The 25,644-nt window shown below is 40.2% G+C and overlaps 1 protein-coding gene across 2 annotated transcripts in view; it reads left to right on the top strand.

Moving 5' to 3' along the window:
• The first annotated feature begins 8,328 nt into the window (after positions 1-8,328).
• Positions 8,329-25,644, top strand: part of TMEM131 (transmembrane protein 131) — a 240,722-nt gene continuing 223,406 nt past the window's right edge. Inside the window, exon 1 of one of the 2 annotated variants that reach the window (XM_035001727.1) lies at positions 8,329-8,732. In XM_035001727.1, coding sequence (XP_034857618.1) covers positions 8,552-8,732 — 181 coding nt within the window. In that variant the 5' untranslated portion in view covers positions 8,329-8,551. The remainder of the gene's footprint in view (positions 8,733-25,644) is intronic. The other variant, XM_035001728.1, reaches the window with a different exon arrangement.

Raw genomic sequence — 25,644 nt, 5'->3', positions numbered from 1 at the left:
AATGCCATATGATTTCACTCTTATGTGGAATTTAAGAAACAAAACAAACAATCCTGGGGAAAAAAGAGAGAGGCAAACCAAAAACAGACTCTTAACTATAGAAAACAAACTGATGGTTACTGGAGGAGAGGTATGTGGGGGAATGGGAGAAATAGGGCACTTGTCGTGATGAGCCCCAGTGGTGTATGGAAGTGTTGAGTCACTATATTGTACACCTGAAACTAATATTACACTATATTAATTGGAATTTAAGTAAAAACTTAAAAACATATTAAACCAACCAACAAAGTATAAATGTTAGAAAGTTAAGGCTAGTCTGTACAACTTTATAACTCATGAGAAATTGAAACCAGTTTCCACCATCTTTTCTCAGGCTGCTGTTTCTTATTTTCCAAGGAGAAGAGAAAATAATTTAAAGCCTGTGGTAGCCATTAGGGCTATTAAATTGTCCTGCCCTCTCTCCTTACAGCCATAGGCAGGATTACACTTCCCCGTCCTTTGAAGTGAGGTGCAGCCATATGACTTGCTTGGACCAATGTGTTGTGAGTAGACGGGAGGAAAATCAATTCCATCGGGTCATTTAATTGCCATCATCAGACCCTCAAGAGCATTCTTCACTCTGCTACAGAGACCCACTTTACTCCATCAGCTGTGGTCCTGGGCGCGCACGTGTAGCGGAAGAGAGAAACAAGTCTGTTTTTTTAAGTCATTGAAATTTGGAGGTTGTTTGTTATCACAGCATAATCTGGCCTACCTTGGCTTGAATAAAGTGCTCAGGCTTGAGTTGGTAATTTCAGGGAAGTTCAAGCTCTGGCTTTTAAGGGAGAGTTTTCATAAAGGGAGAGCCCTCTTGAGGAATCATTTGATTCGCCTCTTATGATATTACTGGCTTGATCTGTGCGGTCACTTAGGTAGAGCAGTAGAGTTTTAATTCCTCAGCCTTTGGCATTATTATAAGATGAATACAAAAATTATAAGAACACTGCTAAATAAAACACTGTAGACATATAAAATATTAAATTAAATGGACCTAAAGATGAAACACAGAATGAAATTCTGCCATTATCTTGGACAGGCCCCTTCACTCCTGGGCCTCAGTTTTCTTTTCTGGAATGATAATCATTATTACAACAGGAACATTAGTGAGCACTTGCCAGGTGCAAGATAGCTCCAAGTTAGCTCATTCAATCCTTACAACTAGCCTTCAGCAGTTATTTTTTGCCATTTTTTAGAATATGAAACTGTGGAAACAGATTTAGAAAGGCTGAGTAATTTGCCAAACAATAGCTGGACGTGGAGGGGATACTTCCAAAGCCTTAACTAAATATTTATAGTCATTTCTTATTCTAAAATCCTATGGATTTTTGGTGTGAGGCTATTCACAAGTGAAACCACATTGCTAAAAAGAAAACAGTATTTTCTCCAACAGCAACAAAAGTTCTTGTATTTTCCATTGTGTGACAAAACGCATATTTTATGAAGATCAAGGAGTCTGCTATTAATATCCCCTGGCCTGTGTACTATGAAAGGCATTCAAAGCATCAAACCTTAATGATAGAATACAGATGTTAACCATAATGTAGACTAACTCTGAAACACAAATATTACTCTTGAGAACTTGCACTATTTCTTTGATGACACTTTTCTTTTAAGAGTAATTCAGACTTGTTAATTTGTGGTCAGAAAAACATTTAACAGCCATGTTGCATGGTTTGAAAATACCAGACTTAAAATACAAAATTTAGGGGCATCTGGCTGGCTCAGTCGGTTAGGTGCCCGACTCTTGAATTCCGGCTCAGGTCAGGATCTCAGGGTGGTGGGATCGAGCCCCAAGTGGGGCTCTGCACTGCGCATGGAACCTGCTTAAGATTCTTTCTCCCTCCCCCTCCTCCCCTATCCCACCCCACCCTCCCCCTCCTCGTGTGTGCACTTTCTCTCTCTCTCTCAAAAAAAAAATTTAACTTGTGGTTAAGATACCAGAAATTAACATAATGATGTTTAGAGAAAGTAGAATTCGCTTTAGAGAAAACACTGCACAAGCATGTGTGTGTTTTAGCTGCGATAACTGCTCTCAGACTGCTATTGCAGGATGCACACATAATGGCCAATTCTTAATTCCTCATTTGTGGAACTCACACTGGACTTGGCAGAGAAAATTGTGTCTTTCCTATAGCACATCTTAGCAGATGTCATTTTACTCTCATACATTATTAACGTCTTAATTCTGTTTTTCGCCATTTCTGATCTCCATCTGAGCATCTTGAATATGTTGGTCCTCGCCTTTACTGAACGTTCCTGGAAATTTTAGTTGCAAACAGTTAAATAATAGGGAGAGGTAGGAACAAAAAAATCCCTCAACACATTGTTCAGTGTCTTTTTTCCCCCTGAATGGTTTTCGAGGCTGCTAATTACCACCAAACGGTGACACCTTAAGCGTAATTGAATGATGGTTGAAGTAGGTCTTTTTAATAATGGTGTTTAGAGGGGCGCCTGGGTGGCTCAGTCGTTAAGCTTCTGCCTTCAGCTCAGGTCATGATCCCAGGTCCTGGGATCGAGCCCTGCATCAGGCTCCCTGCTTGGCGGGAAGCCTGCTTCTCCCTCTCCCACTCCCCCTGCTTGTATTCCCTCTCTCGCTGTGTTTCTCTCTGTCAAATAAATAAATAAAATCTTTAAAAATAATAATAATAATGGTGTTTAGGACAGTTCAGAAACTCAGGGCAGCCTAAAATCCTATTTCAAAGTACTTATTGAGGACCAGAGAGGACAATGGCAGGGGAGGTGGGAGGAAGAGGAAAAATACTGAGGCATCGTCTGTCCTCAAGAATATTATCTCCTTCCTTTTACTGGAAAGAACACCAAACCACATAAAACATTTCAAAAAGTCGTAAGATTAATGATAAGTCTTCTAGAAGAGAAAAAGGTAGATATCAGAGCATGTATGTGTGGAGAATTTGAATGGCAGGCTGAAAATTTTGGTTTATTTCGAATTAGGATGTTTACCACAAAAATATTCCTTACAAATGCTAGAAAGATGCGGGCGCCTGGGTGGCTCAGTTGGTTAAGCAACTGCCTTCGACAAATGCTAGAAAGATTACTATAGGCTTATAAAATGTGTCAGTCAGCTTGAAAGAAACATATTAAATAAAACTGTAGTAAATTCTAGCATTGAAATCAAGATGCTTATGAGCAGAGATATATATGTGGTAGCGGTTATTGTCTTTGATGAGGCCTTAGTTCACTTGAATTTGGAAACTGCAAAGGAATCGGGTCTTGAGGAACATACAGTAAAGAGCTTCAAATAGGATAGGGTCCACCTAGTGAGCTCAGCTCACCACCTCATAAACCACTATCCTCATCCTACAGCATAAACCTCTGTGTTTACTTGCCCTACCCTAGGCTGCAGCGATTTACATAGTAAGTGGAGCAGACTTAAACCTGGGGCTTTGTGAGTTGATTCTTTTTTAAAAGAACACCACCAAAAGAAACCTAACAAGGAATAAGACACACAGCAGACAAAATGAAGAGATCACTCTGTATATTGAAGACTTTTTTTTTTTTTTTAGATTTTATTTATTTGACAGAGAGAAACACAGCAAGAGAGGAAACAGAAGCAGGGGGAGTGGGAGAAGGAGAAGCAGGCTTCCTGCGAAGCAGGGAGCCCAAAGCGGGGCTCGATCCCAGGACTGTGGGATCATGACCTGAGCTGAAGGCAGACGCTTAATGACTGAGCCACCCAGGCACCCCTGAAGAAGACTCTTAATATGCTATCTTTCGGGGCGCCTGGGTGGCTCAGTTGGTTAAACGACTGCCTTCGGCTCAGGTCATGATCCCACAGTTCTGGGATCGAGTCCCACATCGGGCTCCCTGCTCAGCGGGGAGTCTGCTGCTCCCTCTGACCCTCTTCCCTCTCATGCTATCTCTCATTCCCTCTCACTCAAATAAATAAATGAAATCTTTAAAAAAATATATGTTATCTTTCTTCTTATTCACCTGATTGCTGTGGGCTTTATGCATATCTGAACTAGATGAAAGAGACATGCAACTGAAAACAAGGAAAAATCAGTTGAAGATGTTGAAAAGGTGGATACATAAAGGAATTGGCAGAACCCAGATTGCCGTCATATTCCCTCTCCTCTTCTCTCCTTTAGTTCCCTCCCACCTATTATAGTGTGTACATTTCGATCTTATCCACTGGATTTTAAGTTCCGTGGAGTGGAAGGAGTATGTCTTACTGCTCTTTATCTTTTGGTTCTATTCATTAATTATTTCATCCTTCCATCCACTCATTCATTCATTCACTCTATAAGTGTTAGTAAGTGCTTAGTACATTCTCGAAGCTTGGGATACACGAGTGAACAAAACAGATGGGGGTGAAAGGTAATGGCGATACATAATGAATAAATATATAGTATTAGGGAAAGTAATAAGTTTTATGGGAAAAAGAGAAAATGAGCAAAGAGTAAGGAGGATTGGACTTGGGAGTGGGCATACTGAACTGCAGTATTAACAATGGTTATCAGAGTATGCTTCACGGAGAAGGTGATAACTGAGTCAAGCCTGAAAAGAAGTGAGAGGGTGAGCCAAGCAGAGAAGTGGAGAAGAAAGCATTTCAGACAGAAGGAAGAGCTAGGGCATAGACCCTGGAGCAGAAGCGTCCGTGGTATGTTTGAGGAACAAAACGGTGGTGATTGAGCTGAAACAGACTAAGCCTGGAAGTCAAGGATCACAGGGAGCCAGATCACGTACAGCCATGTGGGTCATCATCATAAGAGATTTGGCTTTTACCCTGAGATGAGAGCCACTGCAGGAGGGATGAGATGCCTTATGTTTTAAATGGGTCATTCTGGCTGCTGTGTTGACAATAAGTGTGCAAATTTATGTCAAAATATCAAGCAAAGAGCACCAGAACTAAAAGAAAGAAAAATCAAAGCTGAGTCTATATACTTGTCAAGCAAGGAAATACACCAGTGAAAAAATTCACTGAGTAAATAACTCATGAAGTGGGAAAAGCCAGGGTTTTTTAAGTGTTAGAGAGAGGGAAAGGGGTTTGAGGTGGTTATGCTCATTAAGGATGGAAAACCAGGACTCTGGGTAGGAAAGAACAGCATTGGATAAAACAAGGCCCTTTGTTCACTGGACAGGAACAAGTCTTCAGTCAGGTCTAATAAGGGTCTGGTCTAGGGGTCACTTGAAGTTCACAGTCCTTTATCAGCTTCAGTTGGCTTGAACTCGTTGAAGTATAACACAGCATTCCATTAGGCAGGTGCTGTGAGTAAAAACTTTTCACTGTAAAAGTAGCTGGAAACGGGAAACTGTTAAGAAGTTCTTGCAGAATTCCTGGCAGAAGATGATGTGACTCATACCAGAGTGTGCCATGAAGGTGGTGAGAAATGGCTAGATTCTGGATATACACAGAGACGAGTAAAGAATAACTCTTAGGTTTATGGCCTATGCAACTGGATAGTCGGAGTTGCTCTGGAGATAGGAAAAGCTGTGGATAAAGCAAGCTGGGGGCGATTAGGAGTTCATGTGAGTTTCAGACATCTATGAGATGCTGGGGTGGGATCAGCAATAGACACAGCAAGGTCTGGCTAGTGACTTGAAGTTGGGACTTGAAAAAGCATAGTATCCCACACCAGGAGACCACATGCAGTCAACTAGGGAGCCAGGGAGGTAGAGCCATGAGGCTTCCAACAGTGTTTTCTCCTCTTGGTCCCAAATTTTAATTCAAATGTATTTTTATTAAATGCAAGTATTCTTGTAAGCCTCTTCAAATATTTTGTGAGTGAAGTGGGAGTATAAATCAATCAATGATCTTTGAAACTGTCACTGTGCCTAATATGGTGTTTTGAAAAAATAAGTACTTAATAGCTACCTCTGACAATCTCCTACTATGTGCCAGACATAGCCTATACATTTACAAACATCTTGCTTCATCTTCCCAAATTTATTAGGTATCATTTTACATAAAAGGAAAGTGAGGCCAGAAAAGTTGAGCAATTTGCCTATCATCATATAGCTAATAAAGGCAGGGCTGGGATTTAAGCCCAAATTCATCTGAGTTCCTTTTAACTCTGCTTCTAATAGTAGTTTATTAATCTGGCTAGAGAGCAAAGCAAGTAGAAGATGAGAAGTCCCAACAACCTATAGTTCCTGGCTTATGTCAACAGTTTTCAAACTTGAGCATGTACTAGAATCACTCAGGTGGCTTGTTAAAACGGATTGCTGGATCTCAAGCTCCCAGGTGATGCAGACGCTGCTGGTCTAGCACTTTGAGAACCGCTGGTTTAGCAGGTTTTCCCTAATTTCCCAGCTGAAGAGCCTGCCTCCACCTGCCAAATGCCCAGGTCTCTCTAATTCCTCAAAGGGGAGAAGGGAGGTCTGGAGCTAATCAAGAACTTCAGAAGGGTCCTTGGTGATCGTTTCTTCTGTTTTAACTCCTAGTTCTCTCCTTCCTGAGGAACACAAGTGTTGGGGGAGAGGGGATAATGGGGTGATGGTGGCTCAACCCCGGGTGCTCAACACAGTTTACCAAGCTGTCTAGTAAGTCCTTCTTCTTTTATTATTATTCTCCCAGCAGTCTCCTTTTCCTTTCTGGGAAACAAACTTCCATTATCATCCCTCTGGCTCCCAATGTCCATTAGGTACAGGGAAGGTTCGGATACAGTGGGCTCTAAAAGCTTCTACAACTATTGGGGAGTGCCCATTAAGAACAAGATTAAAGCTTTATAAATACACAGTTAGGTGGATAGGCCTTGGAAGGAACTTATGCAGGAGAGGAGCCCTAAAACTTAAGCTTCACTAGCTTCATGGGAAATTGGCCTCTGATCAAACATGTCTGTATATGTCTAAGCTCCAATTATAGACATATGCAAGTTATTTCCCATGTGGCTCTTGAGCCTCAGGCTAATCAGGGGATGTAGTTGATTCCTGTGTAAGAGAACCTGAGCATTTCATAGTCGGAGAGACTTGTCTGCCCTGAACCTGGTAATGGGGGGAGGGTTGCCAACTCTTTGTGCTGCACATTGGAAAGTACTCTTTGCCCCAGCTAAGGCACATAGTTACTTTTCCTTGGGCTTGATTTCTTTAGTGAGTTAAAAGCCTTCTAGAAATCTCTTTCCTTACAAACACAAATACAGAAAATCCAACTTAGAGATAATTGTTCCTACATTACATCGAGAACAAAATCTGATTATTCAATTTTAACACTAATATTCAGGAAAAGAACATTGCTTTTCACAATCATTAGGGTAAGGCTATTATATTAATTTATAAATAAAAAACTTAAGTGCTTGCTTGACAAAGAAGACTACTGCATAGGGTAGCACTTTTGAGTTTCTTTCGTAAGCCTTTCTGAAGTCTTATTTTCCTTGGAAAGAGGCATGAGAAGGCTTCCTGAAGGATACTAAAGAAGGCGTTTGATTTGGGCCTTGCGGGAACTAGCTGTATAAAACGTCTTAAGAATTTCCAAGACGGACAAAGCCAGCACGGCCACTGGGCACTTTCTAGAGAACGATCTGCCCTCCCCGTCCAGGGTCACTGCTGCTTTATATACACACAGCAAAGGATTTTCCCGCAGCAAAGCAGGCACAATTCCAAGAGCAAGATGATTCCATCAAGCGCTTCTGGGAAGTGTGTCTTGAGGATATAACGATGAATGGAGTGGGTCCCTGTCCTCAAGGAAGCGCCAGGAACTGAACCAGGCCAGGAGTATTCTCAGGCGGCCCGAAAGGTGGAGGTGAGACGAGGAGTCACTGGAATGGATTTTCCGCGCTGGGCCTCGAGGTCCGGAGGCGCACCCAGTCCTCTGGAAGGCTCTCCCATTGCAGTACCAGAGATGCAAGGGATTAGTTCCCGCCTTGGAGCAGCGGGCGAACCTCCCCCAGGGCCCCGCAGTGCCCCCGGCCCCGCCCACACCCCAAGGCGGCTGCGCGGCAAGGCCTCCTTGTCTCCACGTGATTGCCGTCACTGCCTCCGCGAAGCGTGAACCGCCATCATAAGTCCTGGCGGCTGGGCCCGGGCCTGCCTCCATCCTCCTCCTCCTCCTCCTCCTCCTCCTCCGCGGGGCAGCGGTGACAGGTTGGGGTTGTACTGCCTGTGTCCTGTCCGGCCGTGAAGGCGTGGGCCTCCGAGACCGGGACAAGAAATTCGGAACCACGGACTCCGGGGCAGACAGACTGACCTGCTGGCCCCCTAGGTGACGGTACGGCGGGGCGGTGCCCAGGGCCGCGCCCCGCCCCTCGCAGGCCAGCGCCCAGAGCCCGCGGCCCGTGCCCGTTTCCAGTATGGCCGCCCGCCGTGTTTGACCCGTGGCCTCTCCGCTTCGACTCTTCGTAGGCGATGCCGAGGCCGAGGCCGTGACTGACACTCTTGCTCACACGCACGCACGGACCCGGACCCACGCCCGGAGCCCGAGCCCTGGGCCCGGAACCGCTCTCGCACCCGGCGCCGCGGCCAAAACCCGGACCACGGCTCCCGCGCCGCCGCTGCCGCCGCCTCGCCGAGAAGGGCCGCGCCGGACTTCGAGCGCGGCGGCCCCCGGCCGGCAGGGATGGGGAAGCGGGCTGGAGGAGGAGCAGCAGGAGCCGCCGCCGCCTCCACGTCCGCAGGGGCCGGTGTGGAGCCCGCGGCCAGCCGCGGCGGGGGCCCGCGGAGCGCGGCCGCCGGCCTACTGGGAGCGCTGCACCTGGTGATGACCCTCGTAGTGGCCGCGGCGCGGGCGGAGAAGGAAGGTGGGTGTCAGCCGGCCGGCAGCTCCCAGGCCCGGCCCCGCGGCTGTCAGCGCGCCCTCCCGGAGGCGGCCGCGGGGCTGCGAGCGGGGAGGAAGGGCTGCGGCTCGGGGCTCGGAGGGCGGCCGAGCGCGCAGCTCCGTCCGGCGCGAAGTTGCTCGGTCGAGTCCCGTCCCGAGCCGGGAACTTGCAGTTCCAGTGCCAGCTCGCGGCGTTGGCTGCACGGAGTTGTTCTTGTTCTCCGTGATTCCTTCCCCTTGTCTTTCCTCTGGACTGCTGTCACTGCCTTTTCAAAACTTCCTGAGTTCTCGTATCTTCTTGCCACTTGGCCCATTGTGTAGGAGGGGCATATTTTTAGACTTGATTGCTGTTAATACTCAAATTTTAGGACACTTTCCCCCCTTTGGTTGTGGTTTTGATAACGGCGTGCACATAGAAAATGTCGTAGTAAAAATAGCAAGACTGGTGGAAAGGGTTCAAAACATAGCTTACAAAATTTTACTTTGAATTTGTTCAAACATTTCTTGAAGAGGAATCTTGTTTTCTTCAGCTTCCCTCTCCTTTATCGCTTTGCAGTATTGGTTGTTTAGCTGGCAGTTCGGTATATATAATACAATTCTGTTTAGTTCTCTAGTAAGCTATTAGAAGTCTGTTTACATTTTTAATTTATTTTAAGATTGGGTGTCATCTTTAATGTGGCAGAGTTTAAAAACAAATATCGTTTCTAGTTTGCAAACCTTTATTGTAATTTAGTTAAGAACTGACCCCTATTTTTTTAAAAAAAAAACCCATTAGTATCGAATGATACTAATGTAAAACTGGTACTTCTACAGGGTTAAAAATTATTTTGTAACCTAGAGGACCAAATCTGTAGTTGTGTCGGCACTACCTTTTTTTGACCCTAGGGAAATGAGTGGTCACAGAGTTTTCACAAATAAATCACCAAAAGTGAATGGTTTTTAAAAAGCTAAGCAGAACTTGTTAGTTTAGCTTCCACTTTACACTAAACTGCCACTACAAGAAAATAATGTTTTGCCACAGTAACTTTCCAGTTGGTGTTCTGCTTTATGATTTAAGTCACTTGTTATCGTTATTGAAGGCAATAACTAGATGCAAACCAAATTAATGTTAAAGTACTAATGTGTTTCTACTGTTCAAAACATTCCATTCTCTCATTTAACTCTGTAAGCAACCTTAGTCTGGGTTAACATAGGTGGAAATTATTAAGAGAATTGCTATCTATTGAAAGAATTAATTGACAGAGGCAAGATTATTTCCAGAATAAAATATTGCTGCTTTAGGACTAGTCAGGCCTGTTACTGTCATAGTTCATTGATTGGTTACAGATCTGCAGTTAGATGATTGTTACTATTGTGTGTCCAGTACGGTCTGGCATGTAGTTGGTGTCCAATAAAGCTAAAACAGTACAATAATTTAATGGGCATGTCTCCTTTTGTTCCAAGTAGTCCTTGTGTCCTTGCTTCTCTGTTCTTTTGCTTACCTTATACAGTGCCAGGCACACAGTAAGGACTTAACATATGTTGAGTGAATGACTATCTTCATGGGCCATTAGCACAGGGAAATAAAATAATGATTGAGTCTCATAAAACATTAAGTTGTACTTAATTCTGCTGCTTTTCCCCCCACAGCCATATATATGCTAATTTTCTGTGAATAGTTAACAAATCCCTTGTTTGAGAAATGTCAGCCTAAATTATATTTGCTAATTTCCTGTTTGTTTAGTTTATAAGTTTGAGTGAATATCTCTAATACCCCTAAGTGTAAGGCTCAGATGAGAAGAATTTCTTGCCAGGGTGTAAAGTATGAAAAGATGTGGTTGATTCAGTCAGTGGTCCTGGCAGAATCAAACAGCTTTTGTGGCCCATGTTGTGTCTGTACGAACAGTTTGAATGTACAAACCAGCTAGTCAAGATACTGATGGTAATTATACTATTATAGAACATAAGCCTCTGCCCATCATAGATACAATCTGGTTCTAATCAAGTATTCTGTGAAGGTTGCTCCAAAAATGGCCTGTGCTTTCGGCCCCTTCTTGCTGATCAAACTATAGTATTGTTGTTTGAGTTAGTAGAAGAAAGGAGATTGATTTTTACATGATGGTGATACCATGAGTTTGGCATCTGATAGGTCACAAATACAGCATTTGCCCTAAAAAAGTGCTGTTGAGTTTTTTCAGGAAGCCTGGGCAGATTTCTGAAGGTAGCTGAGTTCAGTTTGTCAATTCATACCCTGAAGATTTTTTGTGTTTATGCTAGTAGTATAAACTAGTGATTTTTCAAAGTTAAGATTTTCCTGCAATATTAATGATGGTTCTCTGGGTGTTTTGTATTTTGTATATTTTTCGTCAGTTGCAGCAGAATTTCACTAGAAAATCTTCACAACAAAATAAAACTCATTGTCTCTTGAAGAAAAACAGCAGAAATAGCTAAGTGCATTATCTAATGCAGTTTTTCATGTTTGGACTAGATGTTAATTTCCTTAAGTCAGAAGCATGAGCCATTCCTTGTCTTAACATCCTGGATGTTTTAACATTTCTGTATCTTAACATCCAATTTTACTGATCAGTGGGGGTGTATAATTATTTCAGAGAAAAGGGACCTTTCAGAATATTTTGGCTGTGCTCTACAGTTTGTAAGGATTTTGAAAGAGTTGGGAGAGGAAGAAGTTACTATGATTACTACAGATAACTCACTTATTCTGGATTGGTGTCAAAATTTTTCTTGAAGCTAAGATCTAGATATTGAGAATAGTGAAAATAGATATGTGTAGTAAAAATATAAAAATATGTATGAAAATATGTGTATGTATGTTAAACACATAACTTTTAGTAGTATTTTGATTTTTTAAAAAGTATTTTTATTTATTTATTTGAGAGAGAGAGAGAGAGGAGCTGAAGGAGAGGGGCAAGCAGACTCCACGCTGAGCACCGAACCCAGTGCGGGACTTGATTACACGACCCTGAGATCAAGACCTGAGCCAAAACCAAGAGTCGGATGTCTAACCGACTGAGCCACCCAGGCGCCCCAGTAGTATTTTGATTTATTAATTTGCCCATTGTGGCCAGCAGATAGGAGCTTTTGAAAAGAGCATCTTATATCCGGTAATAAAGTTTCACTGTCAAGTGGGTTTTGGAAGGAATGGTTGTCTTTTAATTTATTATAAATAAAAAGCTACATTTTATGTATCTAGTAGATATAAACTTGGATAGATTTTCAGGAATATGGTTGTTTTAGTCTGTGACAAATTTCAATGTCACATGTATTATTAATTGGCTATTAATGGCAAGGCAAAGTTTGGTATTCTTTATTAAGGGTTTTAAACTTGTTTGCTGGGTACTTTTTTTCTTTTAAGATTTTTTTGTTTTTTATTTGACAGAGAGTACAAGCAGGGGGAGTGGCAGGCAGAGGGAGAGGGAGAAGCAGGCTCCGCCGATGTGGGGGTCAATCCCAGGACCTCGGGATCATGACCTGAGCCGAAGGCAGATGCTTAACCATCTGAGCCACCCAGGATACTTTAGTTTTGTGTAGAAATTTTTGTTTTTAAGTTTGTATTTGTGACAGACACAGGAGGAGGGTCCAAAAATGTTTTATCTACAAAGCATATGAACAAAATACTTAGTAATAAAGGCCACAAGAAAAGAAATTAAAATGTAATTAGGGGATTTGTTTTAGGATGGTAGAATTGATTAGGAGTGGTATTTTTTTCTAATCAAATTATTACTTTATAATGTAAAAATATTTTTAGAAGTGATTTTCTTTTTTTTTTTTTTTTTTTTTTTAAGATTTTATTTATTTGCGAGAGAGAGAATGAGAGACAGAGAGCATGAGAGGGAGGAGGGTCAGAGGGAGAAGCAGACTCCCTGCTGAGCAGGGAGCCCGATGCGGGACTCGATCCCGGGACTCCAGGATCATGACCTGAGCCGAAAGCAGTTGCTTAACCAACTGAGCCACCCAGGCGCCCTAGAAGTGATTTTCTTAAGAGTGAGTTGTTTTAATCTTTTGTATGGTGGTAGAATGGCTACTCTTTAATTTGAGCCTAGTAAGTAGAACGTTACTTTGTTAAAACTGCTTCACTAATGAACTTTTGTTGGCTTACTTTTACTAAAAGCTGTTTGCTACTGCCAGAAACTTTGGAATCCTGTAGTTGGAAAAAGTGTGTCCTCTCTTTCTCTTGTTAATGACTATTTTCCTTCTCTTTATAATCCTTTCAGTGGGTCCTCATAGACTCTTGCCAAAAAAGATCAGCTTTGAGAGTAGATGTAAAATCATCTAATTTGTTATCATCCGGAGTAGTAATAAGCCAAACTACTCTTGGGGAAAAATTAAATCATTGCTGAGTGCTTGATATTTTAGAAACTCTTTTTCATTCTAAACGTGGCTTGAGCTTTCTGACCGGCCTTGGCAGATGGAGAGGCCTTTTTTTCTGGGGCTGAATTTTTCCTCACTATCTGTTTTAAGCAGCATCAGACACTGTTGATAGCTGCTTCTTGGAACTTTTCTCCTTTCATTTCCATGACTTTGTACTTCTTGGTTATCATCCTGCCTTAGTCGTCAGTCACTGCTTTCTAGTCGCCCATGGGATGTCTTTCTTCACACGTGTGTGCAGACACCCCTACATGCACTGCGCATGTCCAGGTCAGAATTATCTCACACCATCCTGGTTTCCCAGTTTTTATTAATGCTGTGATTATTCTCTCTGCCACTTGGTCTTGTTTTTGACCCCTTAGCAAGTGGTGTCAGTGTCTGTTCCCCATCTTGGTCAGCTCTCCCACAGCCTCCAGCCCGGAGGCATTGCGGTGGGCTCTCCCCTCCGGACTTTCTCCATTTCTGTGTGCATTGTCTTTGTTACTCATTCTGACACATTTAGCAACTTAAAATTTTATGGGTGACATTTCTTCACCCAGACTGGAATTTTTGAACCTTGGTCAATAGCTATGTATGCACATAGCAGGCATTCAGTTTTAAATGAAGGTTTACCTAAAATGACCTTATCTTCCCCCTTATACCTGAGACTGGGCTGAGAGTCAAGAGTACAGGTGAAACTTGGACCTTGGTTGCTGGTGTCATTAGGAATTCTGCTATAATAAGACAAAGGGTGACACCACTTTTTTCTTTGCATGTTGCTTCTGCCTGTAACTGAGCGATATACACTTATGTAAACCACACTTCTGTAACTTTTGGATTTTAAGGTTTCAGATTCTATTATACACCAATGTATGGATCATGAAACAGGCACAGAGAAATTAAGTAGTATTCTGAAGGTAACAGAGTTGGTAGGTGGTTGAGCCATGTTCATCCCAAGCCGTCTGTTCCTAGAACCAACTATATAATCCTGGATGAGTACTTAACGGTAGTAGATTTTTATATATACCAGTTGGAGAAAGAGCAGGACTGCCAGTTCCTGCAGAGGCAGTATATTAAGTATTCCACTGAAGTGCACTTTTTTTTTTTAACCAGCTGTAAACATCCATATCATCCATATCGTTAACCATTAAAATGATCACAGGCCATTCTGGATCATGTACATTCTTAACAGGAAACCAAGGAAACCCGTGAATAAATAACCTAGGGAACAGATACTTGGTAATGAAAGCTGCTGACCCTGTTCTCAATGATTTAAGTACCTGATAGATTCTCAGGTCAAGATTAAGACTAAAATCTGTGAACATTCCTTAGTTCTAGATTGGTATGACAGGTTAGCCTAGACATGTGGAATATTCTCAGAAACTAGCCCTGATTAAAAGGAACTGGAGATAATCCAAAGGCTGGTAGTGGCATCAGCTTTTGACAATGGGGAAATCTCTCTGAGACTTTCATTAGAGGTCCAGGAGCTCCCAAAGAAGTTCATTTCTAATACTTTGTTCATTCTTATGAAGGCATTTTTGAGTTAGATGGTCATTAGTTTCATTCATAGTACTAGATGAGTTTTTCTTTCATTCCTGTGTGATTGCCTTAGAAAGATTCTTAGAAAGCCATAACTCTTTGTCTGATTCATTTTGTTACATAGAGCACTTAGAGCAACGGTCTGAAAAATGCCTAAAGTCTAAGAGGATCCTTGACATGTCTGTCACAATCAAGTGTCAAACCTGCTTTATTTGTTTGTTTCTATATAATTATAAAAAAACACATAAAATTTACCATCTTAACCATCTTAAGAGTACTGTTCAGTAGTATTAAGTGTATTCACATTGTTGTGGAACAGATCTCCAGAACTTTTTCATATTGTACAACTGAAACTCTATCCATATCTATTGAACAACAACTCCCCATCTCTCTTCCCTGCTCCAGCCCCATCATTCTACTTTCTGTTTTTATGAATTTGAATATTTTAGATACCTCATATAAGTGGAATCATGCAGGGTCTTTTTGTGGCTGGCTTATTTCACTTAGCATAATGTCCTGAAGGTTCATCATATTGTAGCATGTGACAGGATTTCCTTCCTTTTTAAGGCTCAGTAATATTTTGCTGTATTTATATACCATTTTTTTCCATTTCATTTATCCATTTACTCACCAATGGACATTTGGATTGCTTTGACTTTTTGGCTGTTGTAAATAATTCTGCTATGGACATGGGTGTGCAAATGTCTCTTTGAGATCCTGCTTTTAATTCTTTTGGGATATATACCCACAAGTGGGATTACTGGGTCATATGGTAGTCCTATTTTTATTTATTTATTTATTTATTTATTTATTTATTTATTAAGATTTTATCTATTTATTTGACAGAGAGAGACATAGCGAGAGAGGGAACACAAGCAGGGGGAGTGGGAGAGGGAGAAGCAGGCTTCCCGCAGAGCAGGGAGCCGACGCGGGGCTCAATCCCAGGACCCTGGGATCATGACCTGAGCCGAAGGCAGACGCTTAACGACTGAGCCACCCAGGCGCCCAGGTAGTCCTATTTTTATTTTTTATTTTTTTTTTAAGATTTTATTTGACAGAGAGAGCACAAGCAGAGGGAGAGAGAGGGAGAAGCAGGTTCCCTGCTGAGCAAGGAGCCTGGGATCATGACCTGGGCCGAAGGCAGCCGCTTAACCGACTGAGCCACCAGGCGTCCCCTATTTTTAATTTTTTAAGCAACTGCCATACTATTTTCCATAGTAGCTGCACCATTTTGCAATTCTACCAACAGTTTACAAAGGTTCAGTTTCTCCACATTCTTGTTATCTTCTGTTATTTGTTATCTTCTGTTTTTGTTTGTTTGTTTATGGTGGCTATCCTAATGAATGTAAGGTTATATCTCATTGTGGTTTTCATTTGTATTTTTGTAACTGATATTGAGCATCTTTTTATAGGCTTGTTGGCCATTCATATATATATATTTTATTTTTATTTTTTTGAGAAGTATCTATCAAGCCCTTTGACCACTTTTAAATTGGGTTATTTCTGTTGTTGAGTTGCAGGAGTTCTTTATATATACTGGTTATTAACTCCTCATCAGATGGATGATTTGCAGATACTTTTCTCCCATTCCATAGGTTGCCCTTTTACTCTTTTGATTGTAACCTTTGATACACAGAAGTTTTTAAGTCTGATATAGTCCCATTTGTCTGTTTTTGCTTTTGTTGCCTGCACTTTTAATGTCCTACCTGAGAAAACATTGTCAAATCCGATGTCATGAAGCTTTTCCCCTGTTTTCTCTAGGAATTTTAGATTTAGATCTTTCATTTTATTCTTTGATCTGTTTACAGTTAATTTTTGTATGAGTGTCCACATTCATTCTTTTGCTTGTGAATACCCTGTTTCCCAGCACCATTTGTTGAAGAGATGTCCTTTCCCCAGTGAGTGGTCTTGGAACCCTTGTATGACGATCATGTGACCATATATGAGAATTTATTTCTGGGCTCTCTATTCCATTGGTCTGTTTGTCTCTTTATGCAAGGACCACACTTTCCGTTACTGTAGCTTTGTTACATGTTTCAAAATCAGGAAGTGTAAATCCTCATTTTGTTTTGGCTGTTTGGGGTCCCTTGAAATCCCATATGGATTTTAGGATGGTATTTTCTGTTTATGCAAAAAATGCTCTTGTCATTTTAATAGGGATTGCATGGAATCTGTAAATTGCTTTGGGTAGTTTGGACATCTAAACAGTATTGTCTTCCACATGGGATGTCATTCCATTTATCTGTGTTGTCTTTAATTTCTTTCAGCAGTGTTTGTAGTTTTCAATATGTACAAGCCTTTCTCCTCTTGGTTATTATATTTATTCTTAGGTATTTTATTTTTTATGCTACTATAAATCAAACCTGCATTTTTTAACAAATTATCTCAATTATTGTATGAGTAAGTGTTGTGAACTTGTAGTGTTTGAGAAAAGAAACATGCTCTGTATTTGAAACAAAATATTCTACATGTTTAAAGTATTTCCTTAGATTGCTTACCTATAAACTGAAACATATTTTAAGTCTTCTTAAGTTCTAAGAAATTTGTGATTATTTTCTAAATCAGTTACGATTGCAAAATGTTATGACAGTCTAACTTTGTTTCTTAACTAATTCTGTTTTATATAGTTACAGTATTACATTTGGATCAAAACATGTGATAGTAAAAAACTGTCACAGCAGTAAAGTTTGAGAAATAGCCCAAGACAACTCTACTGATAGAAATTAATTAGCAGTTTGTATTCATGGTATGGCAAGGGCCCTACCTGGGTATTCTTTTTTGGGGAATGATTAAATTGGAAGCAGAAGATTTTCTAAGGAATTATTTATAGTAGAAAGGTGTGTCTAGAACTTAAGCCTTATCTCAGAGCTCTTTATAAATAAAGTTTGTCATTCCAAAAGTTATTTGGTAGAGCAGTGCATAAGAGAGGGCAGTGTGCTTTTCAAACTGGATCACTTTAAGAAATGCTTGGTGAATTGGTGACTTCATGTGAAGTATTGCTTCTTGATTTGCAAATAGGGAATGAAGTAGTGGTTAGCACTACCAAGAGTCAATTTCTCTTTTCAGATCTTTCACATGTAGGGGAATTATTTCATATTTAAAGGTTTATCTCACCATACCGGGGGCTTCTCTTAGGTTCTGTCTGGATGTGAAAAAAGGTTACTTGAGACTCATGTTGACGAGAAAAAGATGCAAGAAAGAAGCAGGCTGGAGTTAGACTGAATTTTAATAGGATCTTAGACAGTCTTGTAAATAGAAAATTTCTGAATATTGTCAGTTCCTTCCCAACCGCATTTGGGTTTATTTGTGCTCGTATAGGAGCATGAGCTTTTGGAGGGTAAGGACTGGGTCATGTTCTTCCTGGACCAAGCATTTTAAGTGTTTGAATACCTTCAGTCCTGTCTTGGTAGAAGAAGCAGTGAACCATAACCAATTAAAGATGAACCAGAATGAAGAAAAGGTATTTCTGAAATGGTAGTATTTATACAAGTTTGATTTTTCACCATTTCGGGACTATAGTATGTTTGCAATTATTGCCTCTAATTGGTAATGCCTATAATTACTTAATGACGATGGTTAATGTTTATCACGTACTTTCTTTGTGCAAACACTGTGTTAATTGCTTTGCATACCTTATCTAATTTAATCCTTATATTAGCCCTATGTGGGGTGCCAGTCCTTCTTCCTTAACTCTTCAGATAAATTCTTGGTTACAATTCCTCTGTGGCTGTCAGTACTCCTGGGGGGGTGCTTGCTTGTGATAGTATAATACATGATTCTAATCTCCAGTAAAATGAGACAGTATAATATATAATAAGTCCTCCTATGCGTACAGTTTGGAGGTCAGTTTTGGAAAAACTTTTTTCACTTTCACAAAAAATTCATGTTGATTGTAAAAATGAAACAAGTTATAAAATATGGATGAGTAAATGGAGAACAGTTTCTATAATCTATCAAGTACAAAGAACGAGGGCACCTGAGTGGCTCAGTTGGTTAAGTGTCCAACTCTTGGTTTCGGCTCAGGTCCTGATATCGCGGTTGTGGGATCGAGCCTCGCATCAGGCTCTGTGCTCAGTGCGGAGTCAGCTTCAGTTTCTCTCTCTCCCTCTCACACACACTCTGGCTCTCTCTCTCAAATAGATAAATAAAATCTTAAAAAAAAAAAAAACCAACATCAGTCATCAATTTTCTAGTCTCTGTTCCTTCTCTTGCTTTTTCTCCCCCTGCTCCCCATTTGAAAAATAGATATTTGCCACATGGCCTTTGAAAAAAACTATCAGTTCACATTTCAACAATATTTTGTGAGGGTGCCTGCTTTCCCTCATTGGCTGTTACTCTTCTTTTAAGTCCTCACCAATCTGGCAAGAAAAGTTGCCACTTTGTTTTAATTGATTTTTTAAAAATTGCTCCTGTTTCTTAACCACGGTTTTTGTACCACTGAGTGATGAGACAGTCAGGTGTAAGAAGTACCTCAGGTTCAGAGAGGAGGGCTCAAAAGCTCTAGCTGGTATTCTGAGACTCATAACCTTGGGAGATTCTGAGTGATCCAAGTAGTATTCTGCATATGGACCTAAGTCAAAATGTGTGTCCACGAAGAAAGAATTCCGGACACCACCGTTCTGTGTATGGCAAGGAGTTGGAGGAGGAAGAACGTATCAGAACTGCTTTGTGAGTTACCTCAGTCAGTGAGAGAACTCATGGCCTTGCCTAGGACTCTAAGAGGTAATATTGGGAAGTGGAAATAGTGACTCACAGTGTGGCTCTGGTCTCTGGCCATCTGCTTTCTGGCTGTGTGACTTTGGTAAGTATGACTGACCACTTTATGTCAAAGTTTCGTTATCCATAGAGTAGGGATAATAACAGCATCTTTCTCATTGAGTTGTTGCAAAGATTTACTGAGGTGGTGGGTAAAAAGCTCTCAACAGTGTCTGACACATTTAAAAAATTACTAGTAAGACTGAATACTGTTATACATTTGCTAGCCATTTGTATTTCTTTTGTATTGTTTGATTCTGTCTTTTGTCAATTTTTCTGTTGGGGTTTGGATTTTTCTTTTTGACTTAAGTGAACAATTAAGGATTTCACTTTTCCAAATTTCCATTTGCATTTCAATTTCTACATTTCAATTTTATGTTTATATCATTATTTTAAGACTTATTGGCCAAATCTGTCACTCTTTTCCTTTATGGTTTCTGCCTTTGTTGTTATGTGTAAAAAGCCCTATGCATGAAATATATTCAATATTTTTTTCTCTATGATTCTATTTGTAAATGAAAACCTTTAATTCATCAGTCTGTTGGTATCTGGTAGGGAATCTATTTTTCTCAAATGGTTAGTTGCCTTAACACCAGTTATTGAGTTATACACAATATTTCCTTTTCATGCAAATTCTCTCTCATACTTGGATGAGTTACTTGATTTTGCTTTTTTCCTAACTGATGTATATTTTTGTTTTAAATTTATTTTAAGTATTCCATCTTTGTCTTTATTTTATTCATTTGTCCATTTTATTAGCTGGCTTGGCAGGTCATTCCTTCCCCCTAAATTGCTGTTCTTCCAAAAATATTTTCTTGTCTGTCTTGTTTTTATTCTCTACAAACCCTAAAATCATTTTGAAGAAAATATAAAATTTTTTATTTGCTTTTTTTAAAAAAGATTTTATTTATTTGACAGAGAGCGAGCACAAGCAGCGGGAGGGGCTGAGGGAGAGGGAGAAGCGGACTCCCCACTGAGCAGGGAGCCTGATGCTGGGCTTGATCCCAGAACCCTGGGATTATGACCTGAGCCAAAGGCAGTCGCTTAACTGACTGTGCCATCCAGGCGCCCCTCTCTTTGCTTTTTGATTAGGATTACATTAAAATATTAGACAAATTTGGAACTTGATGACATCTTTTTTAATATTTTCTATTTTCCTTTCACACACACACACACACACATTAAATTGAGCCATTTGAAATTGCCGTTTTTGTAGGCTCCAAATGATTGAATAACAGCTTATTCAATAATATTAATATGTATGTTTATATGTATTGTCGCATTGGCTAGAGTATTAGAACACCGTTAAATAAAAATAGTGAAAAAGCAGGCCTTATCTTTTTTCATCTTTATAGGGAAATACTTCTTCAGTGTCTCATTGTGAAGTATGATTGTGGCAGTTGGTTGAAATTAGATGTTTTTGATAATAGAAAATTTCTTACATTTTTAAGAGTCTTAGTCTTAAGAGTTATTAGGGGTAGATGTTAATGCTGTATCAAATGAAATTTTCTTATGGTTTTTACTTTAAGCTACTGATTTTGGCTGTTTGCATTACAGCAGCAATTATCTTAAAATCCTTCCACTGAACTCTTATGGTGAATTAACCCACATCTCTGTTCCCTCTAGAAAACCTGTCCATGATGCCCATTGAACTTAGGCTGCTAACTGCTAACAGGCTACTCTCACATTCACACATTTGCTCCCTCTAGATGATGTGTGCATTTCATTTATTGTTTTATTTTTTCTCTTTCTTTGTTTCCTCCTTTTTACCAAACTCTTTTAAAAGCTTTTGAAATAGGGGCGCCTGGGTGGCTCGGTTGGTTGGGCGACTGCCTTCGGCTCAGGTCATGATCCTGGAGTCCCTGGATCGAGTCCCACAGCGGGCTCCCTGCTCGGCGGGGAGTCTGCTTCTCCCTCTGACCCTTCCTCCTCTCATGTGCTCTCTCTCTCATTCTCTCTCTCTCAAATAAATAAATAAAATCTTAAAAAAAAAAAGCTTTTGAAATATTTCAGACATTGCCAAAAAGTTATCAATAGTAATAGCAACAACAGAAAATTGTTTGTTTGTTTGTTTTTTGGTGGTGTGCCTTTTTTTTTTATGTTATGTTAATCACCATGCATTACATCATTAGTTTTTAATGTAGTGTTCCATGATTCATTGTTTGCATATAACACCCAGTGCTCCATGCAGAACGTGCCCTCTTTAATACCCATCCCCATGCTAACCCATCCTCCCACCCCCCTCCCCTCTAGAACCCTCAGTTTGTGTTTCAGACTCCATCGTCTCTCATGGTTCATCTCCCCCTCCGATTTCCCCCCCTTCATTCTTCCCCTCCTCCTATCTTCTTTTTTTTTTTTTCTAAACATATAATGTATTATTTGCTTCAGAGGTACAGATCTGTGATTCAACAGTCTTGCACACTTCACAGCGTTCACCATAGCACATACCCTCCCCAATGTCCATCACCCAGCCACCCCATCCCTCCCACCCCCCACCACTCCAGCAACCCTTAGCCTGTTTCCTGAGATTAAGAATTCCTCATATCCATGAGGTCATAGGATACATGTCTTTCTCTGATTGACTTATTTCGCTTAGCATAATACCCTCCAGTTCCATCCACTTCGTTGCAAATGGCAAGATTTCGTTCCTTTTGATGGCTGCATAATATTCCATCATATATATATATATATATATATATATATATATATATATCACATCTTTTTTATCCATTCATCTGTCAACGGACATCTTGGCTCTTTCCACAGTTTGGCTATTGTGGACATTGCTGCTATAAACATCGGGGTGCACGTACCCCTTCAGATCCCTGCATTTGTATCTTTGGGGTAAATACCCAGTAGTGCAATTGTTGGATCATATGGTAGCTCTATTTTTGACTTTTTGAAGAACCTCCATACTGTTTTCCAGAGTGGCTGCACCAGCTTGCATTCCCACCAATAGTGTAGGAGGGTTCCCCTTTCTCTACATCCCCGCCACCATCTGTCATTTCCTGACTTGTTAATTCTAGCCATTCTGACTGGTGTGAGGTGATACTCATTGAGGTTTTGATTTGGATTTCCCTGATGCCGCACGATGTTGAGCACTTTTTCATGTGTCTGTTGGCGGTTTGGATGTCTTCTTTGGAAAAATGTCTGTTCATGTCTTCTGCCCATTTCTTGATTGGATCATTTGTTTTTGGGTGTTGAGTTTAAGAAGTTCTTTATAGATTTTGGATACTAGCCTTTTAACAGCAGAAAGTAGTTTTAAGAATAACAAGAAATGTGCAGAATCTGAGGAAAACTTTAACACATTCTTGAAGCCAGAGAAGTACATTTGAATATTGGAAAGACATTCCTTGCACTTGGATAGGAGAACTCAACATCATAAAGATGTCAGTTCTCCCTATGTTAACATTAATTTGACACAGATGCAATTAAAAAATACCGACACAACTTTGATATAGTTAGAAAAGTTGATGTTAAAGTTCATATGGAAAAATATACATGTAGGAATGCTGGGAAAATGCTGAAAAAGAAAAGTTATGAGGTGTGAGTAGCACAAGCAGTTAGTTAAAACATGTACTGTAAAGCCATTATTTACTTGGAAAATGTAAGGTATTGGTATATACATAGATAAGTGGAATAGAATAGAAATTCTGTAAGTAGATCCTAAGTCCATGTGGTTTATGCTACATACCTGCTTTCCTTCAGGGAGTCTGGAATGTGCGAGGCAGAGAGTGCCTATATGGCCAGTCCCGCAATTAAAACCTTGCACCCTGTATTAATTTCCTATTGCTGCTGTAGCAGGTTACCATGATTTTAGTGTCCTAAAACTATGCAGATTTATTCTCTTATAGTTCTGAAGGCAGAATTCTAAAATCAAGATGTTGGCAGGTGTGTGTTCCTTCTAGATGCATAAGTGGAGAATTTTTTTCCTCTCCTTTGTGGGCTTCTAGAGGCTGCCTGCATTCCTTGGCTCATGGCCCTTTCCTCATATCACTCTACTGTCTTGCTTCATTCATTCAAGCTTCTTTCTTTAATTGTCACATTGCCTTCTGATCCTCTGATCTGCTTCCCTCTTGTAAAGACCAATATGATTACACTGGACTCCTGTAGGTAATCCAAGATGATCCCCCCGTCACAAATCCTTAACTTAATCATATCCACAAAATTCCATTTGCCATATAAAGTAACATTCACAGATTCTGGGGATTGGGATGTGGACGTCTTGAGGAGCCGTTATTTAGCCTGTCAAAAATATTGAGTCTGTACTTTAGTTTCCCTGGTAGATAAGACACCAAAAGCACAAACAGTGAAAGAAAAAATAGATAAATTGGACGTCATCAAAATGAAAAAATTTTGTGTTTCGAAGGACAATGTCAAGAAAGGGAGGGCGCCTGGGTGGCTCAGTTGGTTGGGCGACTGCCTTCAGCTCAGGTCATGATCCTGGAGTCCCTGGATTGAGTCCCGCATCGGGCTCCCTGCTTGGCAGGGAGTCTGCTTCTCCCTCTGACCCTCCCCCCTCTCATGTACTCACTCTCTCTCATTCTCTTTCTCTCAAATAAATAAATAAAATCTTTAAAAAAAAAAAAAAGGGAATGGGCGAAAATTTTTGTAAATTACATACCTGATATGGAACATGTATCTAGAACATATAAAGAACTCTTACAACTCAATAGAAAAAGGAACCCAATTAAAAATGGACAAAGGATCTGAATGGGCATTTCTCCAAACAATATAAGCACATGAAAAGATGGCCATTATCACTAGCCATCAGAGAAATACAAATCAAAACCAAAATGAGATACCATTTCACACCCACCGATACACTTGTAATAAAAATGACAGGTAGTAACAAGTATTGGTGAAGATGTAAAAAAATTAAAATGTCATACGTTGCTATTGAGAATATAAGATGGTGCAGTTTCTTTGGAAAACAGGCTGGCAGTTCCTCAAAATGCTAAGTACAGAGTTACTGTATGTTCCAGCAGTTGTCTTGGGTCTATTCCCAAAAGAAATGAAAACATATGTGCACACAAAAACTCATATAGGAATGTTCATAGAAGTATTTTTCATAATAGCCAAAAAGTAGGAATAACTTAAATGTCCCATCAACTCATGAATGGATAATAAAATGAAATATTATTCAGCCATAAGAGAGAATAAAGTATGGATGCAGACTATAAATACAAATAAACCTTGAAAATATGCTAAGTGAATGAAGCCAGTCACAAAAGACCATATGTGACCACAAAAAAAAAAAGTCCAAAATAGGCAAATCCTTAGAGCCAGAAAGTATATCAGTAGAGACAGAAAGCTTAGGACTAGGGGAGGAAGGAATTGGGAGTGCCTGCTAAAAGGTTTGGGGTTTCTTTTTTGGGCAGATGAAAATGTTCTGGAATTAGTGGTGGTGATTGAACAATTCTGTGAATACACTAAAAACTATGCATTGTGTATTTTAAATGGGAAATTCCATAGTATGTGAATTATATCTCCATAAAGCTGTTATTTAAAAATTAACAAATGTCCTTTTTGTCTAAGGAAAAAAAAAACCAAATAAGCTACCACTTCTCGCTTATCTGACTGGCAAAAGTTTAAAAGCTTGATAATACCTCTGGTGAGCCTGTGGGAAAGCACGACTTTGATGGTGGGAATGCAAAAAAAGGTACAGCCTTAGGGCACCTGGGTGGCTCAGTCCTTAAGCGTCTGCCTTCTACTCAGGTCATGATCCCAGGGTGCTGGGATCGAGCCCCACATTGGGCTCCTTGCCTGCTTCTCCCTCTCCCACTCCCCCTACTTGTGCTCTCTCTCTCTCTCGCTGTCTCTCTCTGTCAAATAAATAAAAAATCTTTAAAAAAAAAATTGGTTAAAATAATGGTATTATTATTTCAGAACTCATCATTATTAATGTATTATCGCTTATAGTTACACTTGCTCAGGATTTTATTTCAACAAATGATCACTAACAACAACAAAAAAAGGTACAGCCTTAATGGTATGAAATTTGGCACATGATCTGACACAACTACATACATGTTTAGTGTTTTAACCCAGCAATCCCAATCCTAGAAATTAGCCCAGAAGGTAAACTTCTGACATACAAATACATATGCACAAGGTTATTCGTAACATTATTTGTAATTGAAAAATATTGGAAACTGCCTAAAGGTACATATGCAGTTGAATAAATTACATTACATACAGTAGTGCATTCTTATTATATACTTATAAAACAGAATGCAGAAGATCTCTGGAGTCTG

This window comes from Mirounga leonina, unplaced genomic scaffold (assembly GCF_011800145.1).
Source record: "Mirounga leonina isolate KUSES-001 unplaced genomic scaffold, KU_Mleo_1.0 Mir_125, whole genome shotgun sequence".
NCBI lineage: Eukaryota > Metazoa > Chordata > Mammalia > Carnivora > Phocidae > Mirounga > Mirounga leonina.
The sequence above is the reverse complement of the archived record's forward strand: the minus strand, read 5'-3'. Positions and strand labels throughout refer to the sequence as shown.